The sequence below is a fragment of the Pyrus communis genome, chromosome 1 (genome assembly GCF_963583255.1).
Source record: "Pyrus communis chromosome 1, drPyrComm1.1, whole genome shotgun sequence".
In the NCBI taxonomy this organism is placed as follows: Eukaryota; Viridiplantae; Streptophyta; class Magnoliopsida; order Rosales; family Rosaceae; genus Pyrus; species Pyrus communis.
In genome coordinates this window covers 39,499,373-39,509,967 of record NC_084803.1, presented here as the reverse complement: position 1 = coordinate 39,509,967, position 10,595 = coordinate 39,499,373, and the positions used below count along the sequence as shown (strand labels likewise).

Below are 10,595 nucleotides of genomic sequence, written 5' to 3'. Positions count from 1 at the left end.
GAAGTGGGTCCTATAAGTAATCTCTCAAATAAGCTTATCTAAAAATCCATCAACTGATGGGTGATAACATATATACTTTTGTATGTATGTATATATAAATAATACATATATCTTCAGCTTTAGCTCATACCTAGCCTATGATGGCATACTAATACTGTCTATGAAATTAGAAATAGGCATAATTGGATATATAAATAGTCTTTATGGTGATATATTATTTGGAAGATAATCCTTGTGGTAAAAAAAAAAAAAAAAAGAATTTAAACATATTTATGGTGAAGTTTGTTGAAAATTAAGCATAAAATCAAAATTTCCGTTAATTTTCCGTTAAGCTTCTTAGATAACTATTTAGTGCAACTTTTTCAACAAGTTTCTCATCAATATTGTAAAAAGTTACTAGCTCAGTCTAACTAAGAACAAGTTTGAATTTCAACAATCCTATATGAGCAACAGTGAATCAAAATCTTTGAGCACTGATTTTGATAAATTTGTCATTTTTCTTTATTAAGCAAACCTTGTTTGATAAATAGATGAATTGAATCCAGATACTGTCTTTACAAACAAGTCATTCTTGTAGATTATTTTAATGTAATATTTGTAGTTGTAGTTGTGAATTTTCCAGTCGGAGATAGTTGTACTTCAAAAAATTTGCGAATGGAAAATTCACAGCTACAACTACTAATATTACATTAAAATAATTTACAATAAGGACTCTTTGGAAAGTGCATTAAATGATAAATGTTTTTAGAGAAAATATTTTTGAATTCCAAAAGCACTTGTAGAAAGCACTTCAAGTGCTTTTCCATGATTAATTTGCATTTTTACTAAGAACTGGTTTTAAAAACTTTTGCATTAAAAACACTTTCAGTCATTTAAAATAACTTAACAAACGAGCCCTAAATCTGTTTGCTCAATATAATCGAGACACTATTGGGTCATTGAATTTCCCATTCAGTTCCTCCTCAGTTCCTATCCCACGGCTCCATGTTTGCTCTATCCATTTGATTTTTTGCTTGCTTTTTTTATTTTTTATTTTTATAAATAAAAGTTAGAATTTCATAGCAAAGATAGAGTAAAGATGTACAAAGAGATGAATTCTCTTTCCTTGTGTTAGAGTAAAGATGTACAAAGAGATGAATTCTCTTTCCTTGTGTTGTCCTCAGACATTAGCATCCCAAGTGCAAGACATGGAGGCAACAAGCAAGTTGATTCCAAGCTATCGTAGGCCGGAACTGGCAATGGCAGTGGAAGAAGTTTGGTTGTTGAGTGTGAAGCCATGACTAATGCATTTAACGGAGAAAAAAATGGAAGTTTCTTTTTTGGGTTTAAATCGTAACGGACTTTACTATAATGATTTAAATACGAATTCTTACCACATGAGCTATTTTCTGACTACTTTATCACCAAGAGGATCGTTTATCCAATCAGGCCTTAGAAATATTATATAGATAACAAAACTAATCTAGTTATATCATTTAAATATAAATAATCAAGACAAAATTATAGCCAACAAAACAAAAATCTAGATTTTTTTTTGGATTACATAATACATATCTAGCTGGACGAATTAACCTTATATGCAATATGGACCAGTGGACTTAATTATAATGAAAAGTACAAATAATGTGGTATATAAGCATGCAAGTAAAAGGATCTTCTTTGCCCAATGGCATGGTTTAGTCATGTAACAATAAAAATATTACTGGTGTGTTGTGCATGAAAGTACGGTTAACAAGATGAGTGAGGATATATGGCCCGACATATACATACATATATTTAGTTATACTGTACACGAGTAATCGTAAACAAGAAACTAAAACATATAGTTAACTAATTATTAGGCTAAGACTAATTCTAATGCATGTGTTGGGTAGATAGGAATAGTCAGCTATTTTTGGGTTGATATTGGGGACGGTTTCGAAATCAGCCATCAAATTTTGTTTGCCCAAAAAAAAAAAAAAAAAAAAAAAAAAAACTTGTGCGGTAATTGAGATATGCACACGATTTATGAAAGTATATTATGTTGAAATATCCACATATCTTAACTTTACACCAACTAATACCGAAGTCTTTTGTAATAAAACTTTACACCTGACGGATTAGGTAGATGGTAATTATCAAGTCGGGGATCGTATCGGTGTTGTTGAAAGTGGATATTTGGCCCGTCTCTCTGATAATTCTACATGGTATCAGAACCAGAGAGTCAGCCTGTATTGCCACGTGATGGGTATGGGTGGATTCCCTTGGCCTCGCGCAATGATGGTGGGTCCCTTGACCTTGCGTGTAGGGTGAGTCCCCTTAGCTCCACTTGGTTGCCAATATGTGGATCTCCCACGTGTGACCTGATGGATTGGGCATGTGGTAGTTACAAAGTTGGGAACAGTATTGGAAATGGACCTTTGGCCCGCCTCTTTGATAATTCTACATATTCTACCTCACGTTTTCTAATTTGTGCACTTGACACGTAAATTACAATGTGATTTGGCAATTGTGTAACGATAATATTTAAATTCCTTTTTGGGGATGAGCTCGTTCGTGCATTTGATATAAACTAATCATAAATTGACACATGTTTATCTTTTTAAAAAATAAACTCTTAATCATACTCAAACTCCTAATTTGGATCTATCTATTTTTTTCGTTTTAAAATATTGCACACGTGTCAATATATGATTGATCTATATCAAAAAGTGGAGCGAGCTCATTCCCAAAGTGGAACACAAATTAATCTTAATGTATATGCTTGAAAACTGTTTATCAACAATTAAAAAAAGAAAATGTTGTTTAGCGCGACTGCGTGGGAGGATGATCGATTAATTTGCTATCAATATGTATGTAGTGAGATATCTTCTTTATTAAAAAAGAAAAAAAACAATTGTATACCTTATATATCTTTCTTTTATGTCTAATTTCATCATTTTATTTTTGAGGATTTCAATCCAGTAATATAACCCTTAGGATTAACATCGAACAAATAGCCTCGAGTACGAAACGTATATTAAATTTCAAATTGACTTTACCATCATTGCAATGGTTCTTAGTTTCGGAAAAGGATCCGTATTTTTTTTCTAGGGATCTTGTGATCTCATTTGTTCATTGTATATCGTGCAATCAGTTTTTATTAAAAATTATTCATATTTAATTTTAAATTTTAAATTTAAAAATAATTTCTGATCGCATGATGTACGATGAATGGGTGAGATCACGACAATGATCCTTTTCCCTTAGTTTCTAACAAGTTTTAATCATTTGTTAGATGTTTCATCATTTCATACCTAGAATGGCAGCTAGGATGCTAAGAAAATAGCAAAGAGTCAACAGTATCAAATAGAAACTCAAACTTCAATAGAAACCAAATGCAACCTTTTCTCTTGCCACCTGAATATTTATATGTTTTTATCTCGGTACAATGTTTTTAAAGAGAATTACTTGCCTTCTTTTTTTTTTCCCTAATTTCTTATGATCGAGGGAACTGGTGTTTCATTTAATTAATCATAACTAATCTTTAGCGCGTTTGTGCATAACATGCACCCAGCTGCATAATTACTAGGTTAAGTAGCTAGCTCGCTGGACTCTTCACCACATGTCAACAACTATCTGTTCACTGCTGCTTGTTTTTTTTTTTTTTTTTAGCATGTGGCTCAGATTGCTCGTAGCATTTCGGGTTCATAAATAAGTACTTATAGTCTTTAAACTTAATTAGTAGCAAAACACACAATTTGTCTGCCCTTGGCTAAATAAACCAGAATCAATTTTAGTTTCTAGCTCACGTTTCCATACAGCTCAACAATTCTACCCATAAACCAGACTCAATTTTAGGTTTATAGATCCCACCTTTGTCTTTTGGCTAACGTAATTAGGCTTATCTCCATTGTTTAACCCTTAAAACAGCTGCTGTATATAGAATTATATATAATATTAGATTCCTTGCAAAATACTCTGACAGTGGAGGGTATTTTTATAAGACTCTAAAAATTAATAACAAAATGAAGGATATATAATGTACCCCTGCATGGATGTACCACCCATCTGCAAAATTGTAAGAACTCCACCGAGAAAAAAGTTAGAGCTACACATGGTGTGGATGCAATCCAACTTTGTAATGAGGAAGCTAGAGCCTAATCTAGCAGAAGTATCATACCTACCTATACACAATTAAAGAAAAATGTTATTTTATCATAGTACTATTCTGTTTGATAACAAAATGACATATACTTATAATGTCAAAACATTGATCTTAATACCACTAAGTCGTTTGATCTTCACTTGAATATACAGTTTAAGTTTACAGTTTTGCAACATAAACATTTATTGTTAAAATCATGTTTCTCCTTCACCAGATAGTACTAAACCCTGTACAATTGCTTGTATTGTTAAATATATATATATATATATATATTTATCTAACGGAGTACTTATCCTTTGCGGCCGTGTGTCTTACACATTGTGTGGCACCAGTCCATGACTACAGTTGGACAAGGATACAATATCTCATAAAAGCTGCGAAGTCAAACACCCTGTACCAGCATTTGGATGGGGCTCTATGTCGCCACTCTCAAATTACAAGTTTTATTCAGATTCCCAGCTTACCGACCAAGAAAATTGCTAATGTAAACGATAGTAATATTGTCGACTTGGTAAATCCACAAGCTACCAAAGAACCGTTGTTTTGATAGGAGTATACTAGTACTAAGGATTCATATATGCAACACAAATTGCCCCATATGTTTAATGTCAATTTGTGCATTGGTGGTATGAGCCAAACGCTAACAGCCACACATGATAGACTATGCAGCCTCTATACATATTCATGAAATACTAAAAACACACACAAACACAATGCCAAAATAGGTCTTTAGCTAACCACTATTTTAATATACAATGGTATTTACAATTAAGATAACCTTAGGGATACCACTAGTATTTTTAAATTCTAGCCATATTAAAAAGGTGGTACGATACAAATTTCTTAGCAATTACTCTTAATTACAATTATTCAATGAAGACTTTCTTGCGATGTGAGATGCTGATTGATTAGTAATTACCACCTAGTTAAAATTTCTCTTGGATGACAAAATTTTAATTGTAAACAAAAACTTTAAATACCTGGCAAAGTGTAACTCGATATGGTACCTACAAAAGTACTTAACCTAGTAGTGCTGGAAAGTTACCATTAAAGTTTTATTTTGACTGGTGTTATGTAGACCACTTTTAATGGCTGCTAACCAAAATGATGTTCATCTTTGTTAAAGAGACCGTCATCAAAATGATCAATAAATGTTCTACACTCTTGATTCATGTACATAGGTGAGGACAGAAGGAAAAACCCACGATCTATCTACTAAATCTCAAAACGAAAAGGAAGAGAATAATCAAGTTATTAGTTGCACAGGAAGATTAAAAACAAATGTCGACGAATAATTCTAACTTTAGTAATAAGAGGCAGAAAGAAAACAAACGAGGCCCACCAACTAATTTGAATTAGTGAGCTCACCCAAATTTTGGAGGCATTGTTGCATGGGACCCAACTCAGCCATTTTTCTCAAGAGAGAGAGAAAATTTATGATTGTGGAAAAATTTTTCAGTATGCCGAAAACACAGTTTAATACATTAAATATTATAATACAAGTAGTTGAATTTTATTTATTTTTTAAATATTAAACCACTTATATTATAATACTTATTGTACCGAGTAGTATTCCAACACACTGAAAATCTCTCGTGACCAGGTAATATTACTGAGCTCAAGCATACAAAGAACCGGACAGGGTCTATAATGCTAACCCCATCCTTTGAAAGTGTGGGTCAAAGTTTTCGGAGCATATCAATTTTATATTGTGTGTTGTTTTGATTGCAGAGATTTCGGTGAAAAAGACTTGAAATCCCTCCTTTAGACAAAGGATACTTGTCTTCTTAGTTCAGCTGCTTTTTCATGCAAATTACAATTTAACGTGTTAAAAAAAATTCGAACTTGCGTATAAAAAGAAAAGCGTGCTGCTTGAACCGTTTGACTACATCAAATATGCTTAAGTCATTTCTACACACGCGTGGTTTGCAAATAAAGAAGAATTCTCCTCCATGTAATGTAAGAAGTTAAATAGTATTATGTATAATCATGAACAATAGCAAGGAGTATTAGCTGAGAGAGATTCCATATTAATCTTAGGTTTTTGAGGGTCCTAAAATAAATAAACAAAATAATAGAAGTGAAACGTATTATAATAATGGAAGCCTTTTGAAAACTCGTTCCTATATAAATATTCCACTTGGTGCATCTTGTTATCAGGGCACTAACCTAACATCAACATTCCCACAAGAGAGAGAGAGAGAGAGAGAGAGAGAGAGAGAGAGAGAGAGAGAGAGAGAGATGGAGTTGAATGAACATGGTTTCTTAGAGGAGTTATTAGCTCTAAGAAGAGACAGTAGTAGTAGCAGTACATGGGAAACCAATATTCCAACTGAAATGAATGAATTGTTGTCTAGTAGTGGTAGCTGGGGAAATTTTGATTACTTTGATCAACAAAACCCTTCATCTTCTTTCCTCCCAATTTCTTCCTGCACCCATGATTTCTCACCTTCATTTGAACCCAACTTTAACAGCAGCAACTTCAACAGTAACACCACCGTCAATCAAGAAGTCTACTATCCCTTAGGCTTTGGCATTACTGATGAAGCACTGCTCTCAGCTCACCAGCAGGTCACTGATTCATCCTATAACACCCTCGACACACCACCGTTTCCGGTCCCGGAAGACAATCCATGGTCCATGCTTGAAGAAGAAGAGTTGGGTTTCCCTGGTGATGAAATGCACAACTTGGAGACTCAAGCTGAAGCTGCTGGCTGCAAAGTGGAGCCAACTCAGTCCCCTGACCAAGTCCCAGCTTTCAACATAGGAATGTGTGTGGAGAGAAATACCAGAGCTAATAATAAGAAGTTGCAGGGGCAGCCATCAAAGAATCTAATGGCTGAGAGAAGAAGAAGAAAGCGATTGAACGACCGGCTTTCGATGCTAAGATCAATTGTGCCCAAGATAAGTAAGGTAATTAAGTTCAATTAACCCCATTTTTCCAGAATGCATGTAGATATTAACGTTGAATACAGAGGCTAATTTTCTTGCTTAATTTATTAAAATGGTTTGTAGATGGATAGAACATCTATACTTGGAGACACTATAGATTACATGAAGGAGCTCCTGGAGAGAATCAACAATTTGCAACAAGAAATTGAAGCAGATCCAGATCAGTTAAATGTGATGAGCCTTTTCAAGGATATAAAACCAAATGAAATGCTAGTCAGGAACTCACCTAAGGTATGTACTCTGCAACGCATCAACTTCAAGCACTTCTTAAATCCTCAAATTTAAATCTCAAAATGACGTAGCCGAGTTGACTAGAGCAGTTTGTGCTCTTCTTTCTGCACCCAATTTTGAGTCCCCTGCCCTGCAGTTTAGATTAAATTAGAATATCACTAAAAAAAAAGTAATCCTGAATTGACATTGCTGTGGTACTGATTTGCAGTTTGATGTGCAAAGGAGGAATGTGGACACCAAGATTGACATATGCTGTACAGGAAAGCCAGGGCTGTTGTTATCTACAGTATCTACCTTGGAAGCCTTAGGCCTTCAGATTCAACAGTGTGTTATTAGCTGCTTCAATGAATTTGCAATGCAAGCTTCTTGTTCAGAGGTATGTGAATTGCCTTTTTTTCTCCTTGTTTTCTGATGCCACAATGGCACTGGGTATTTTTTGGCTTTCCAATAATATATATCTATAGAATCTGTTTGTGGATTGCGTAGTTGGAAAAGTATTAAATTAATGTTTTTTATTGTCTGGTGATTCATTGTTGTTCTGGAAACAGGATTTTGATCAGAGAACAATGGTAACTTCTGAAGACATAAAGCAAGCACTATATAGAAATGCAGGATATGGAGGAAGATGCTTGTAATTGCAAGAAAGTAAGAACTTTGCGGTAAATTTTTGGAAGAGATGGCTTTTTATGTAATCTCTGGAATTTCAGTGACAGTTGCAACTGAGAGTTTATAATGCTCTTTTATTAAATAATTGGTGTCATTTCATGGAGTAGCATTTGCTTCAGTAGTAGGAGATGTTAATTCATGTACAATGTATTTTCTATTTTCTTCTCCAAGAGTAAAAGAGTGTCTTCTACATTTGAAGTGCTGAAAAAAGAAGAAGCTCAAATTAGGGTTTAAAAGCTATGTAGAATTGAATTGACGCGAAATGTTGGTTGTTGATTGCAAATAAAATTAGATGGAGAAAAGGATATAATGATGTAAGAAAGCTTTTCTATGGATGCTGTTTGTCGCCTGCTGGTTCTTATGTGGATATCCACATAAGAATGAGGTGGATGTAGTTTGTTGCTGCTCCTGCCGCTGCACGTAATATGTCACTTAATCAGCTTGTTGTCCTTCTCCAGTGGCGGAGCCAGTATGGGGTTATTGGTTGCCCTTGACCTTAACAACGTCAAAATATATTTGTTTGTGTATTGTATTTGACCCATAAATAGTTAAGACAAACTAAGTTACAGCATCCTCCTCCTACTTCTTCTATCTTCTATCATATTTGTCTTCATTTTTTCTTTTCTTGTGTGCAACTCTATTTTGTGCACCATGAGCTTGATGAACCTTAGTTGAAAAGTCTTAGCAGTCTTCAACACTACTCCACAATATCATACATCCACCCTCGACAAACCTCTAAAAATAATAGTAGTTTTCGACATATGTTAGCATAAGCTTTCGGCATATGTTGGTACGAATTGGCAGGAGCCGACTAGGTGCTTGACGAAATGGCCTAATAAAGTTTTTTTAGTTGATATTATGGCCCCATTATTTGAAAATTCTAGCTACACCATTGGTCTTCTCCACCTGATTTTCAGCGACAGAGGGAGAACTTAGTGTTTCACCTTAACAAATCACTCTATGGCCTCAAGCAAGCCTCTCGCCAATGGTTTGCAAAGTTCATGGAAGTTGTTCACCCAGTTGGTTATGTTTAGTCTAAAGCAAACTACTCTCTCTTCACTCGTAAACAAGGAAAGTCTCTTACTGCTCTTCTTAGTTATGTTGACGATATATTGATCACAGTTAATGATGACAAAGCCATCTCTTCCCTCAAACAATTATCCAAAACATCGCGTTACCAAACCTCCAATATTAGGCTAGTGAAACCCTAATGTAGACGTAGTTACACCGCATCATAAATAAATCACACATGATCTGGCCATAATATTTTATTGATGTTTGCTGGACATGTATACTTACAACATATCCAAAATTTGCATCGATCCATGTTTGTTTCATATGGTTTTGATCACATCTTTAAAACAATTGTTGGATAGTGCTATTTAGAAACCTATTTTTACCTTCCACATATTTTTGTTAATTTTTTACTATTGATCTTCTTCAATTCATTCAATTCGACAATCGAAAATTGAAAAGAAATGTGTAAATAATAAAATAGATGATAGATAGTACTAGCTAGCAAAAAGTAGCGTGTGGTACTCAAATTGTAAAATTAAATCCTAATAGTCGTATACTTTCTTAACAGTCCCCTTAAATCCTAGCCCAACACCATTTGGGCTTAAGTGGATTACACCAAATGCTTAATTAACTACATTTGCACGCTTAGCACGCTTAAAACGATTTAAATGGTCCAGTTACGGGAAGAAAAATCAAGGCCTTAAAATAACCACCAAGACTTGTAAGTCCAAACATTAAATTCAAATCCTATAAATGCATAAGCGGGTCTACATAACAACTACTACCAGGTCTCTTTGCGGGAACTAGTCTGAGATATATCCATTATTCTGTGAAGGACTTAGTTACTAATTTAGAGCAATTAGTTACTTTCATTTATGCCTTTCCTAAAAAACATATGCAGTGTGACCTGTGGGAGGAGGTCCTCAAGTTAGATCCAATTCATAGTCCTTGGTGCTTAGTTGGAAATTTTAACAATATTGTTAATCTTTAAGAGAAGGTTGGAGGTAATCAAACCCATACCACGGTCATGAACAATTTTATCAATTTTCTTAATCTTGGCAACCTTTTGTCTTTAAATGCTTATGGAGTTCCTTTTACTTGGACTAATTGTCATACGGATCATAAGGTTGTTTTCGAGAGATTGGATAGGGTGGTGGCTAACCCTTTATGGTTAGATATGTTCCCTAATTATCATTTGCATAACTATCCTATTTTTGGTTCTGATCATAGTCATATTTTATTATCTCTAAATTCTAGTGAGGAGAAGAATAACTACTTCTCATTTAAATTTGAGGCTATGTGGCTTAATCATTCTTAGTTTAAAACGTTTGTGCAAAATTCTTGACATTGTGACCCTGCTATTAATCCTAAAGATAAATTCAGAGTGTGTGCTGGTAAGTTTAAATTTCTCGCTTGTTAATGGAACAAGGACACTTTTGGCAATTTAAAGGAGAAAAAGAAAGAATTGTTAAATGAAATTGATGAGTTTCAAAAGCAAATTATGAGTAACAACTCTGTTGATTTGATGATGGAAAAATCTCTTTGAGATGAATTAAATCATGTGTTACTTTGTGAAGAAATTATGTGGGTCCAGAGAGCTAAA

General features: G+C 34.2%; 1 protein-coding gene across 1 annotated transcript; it reads left to right on the top strand.

The window, feature by feature from the left end:
* The first annotated feature begins 6,354 nt into the window (after positions 1-6,354).
* LOC137720482 (transcription factor bHLH93-like) lies at positions 6,355-8,097 on the top strand. Its single transcript, XM_068459900.1, has 4 exons — positions 6,355-7,039; positions 7,142-7,309; positions 7,518-7,685; positions 7,858-8,097. The coding sequence occupies exons 1-4, from the start codon at positions 6,368-6,370 to the stop codon at positions 7,942-7,944; spliced, it is 1,095 nt and encodes a 364-aa protein (XP_068316001.1). The 5' UTR covers positions 6,355-6,367; the 3' UTR covers positions 7,945-8,097.
* The last annotated feature ends 2,498 nt before the right edge of the window (positions 8,098-10,595 follow it).

What these genes read in the sequence shown, in the direction of transcription:
- LOC137720482 (XM_068459900.1), top strand. Translation starts at nt 6,368, where the DNA reads ATGGAGTTGAATGAACATGGTTTCTTAGAGGAGTTATTAGCTCTAAGA. An exon ending in TTGTGCCCAAGATAAGTAAG is followed by an intron (nt 7,040 to 7,141) that starts GTAATTAAGTTC and finishes AATGGTTTGTAG; the next exon opens with ATGGATAGAACATCTATACT. An exon ending in TAGTCAGGAACTCACCTAAG is followed by an intron (nt 7,310 to 7,517) that starts GTATGTACTCTG and finishes ACTGATTTGCAG; the next exon opens with TTTGATGTGCAAAGGAGGAA.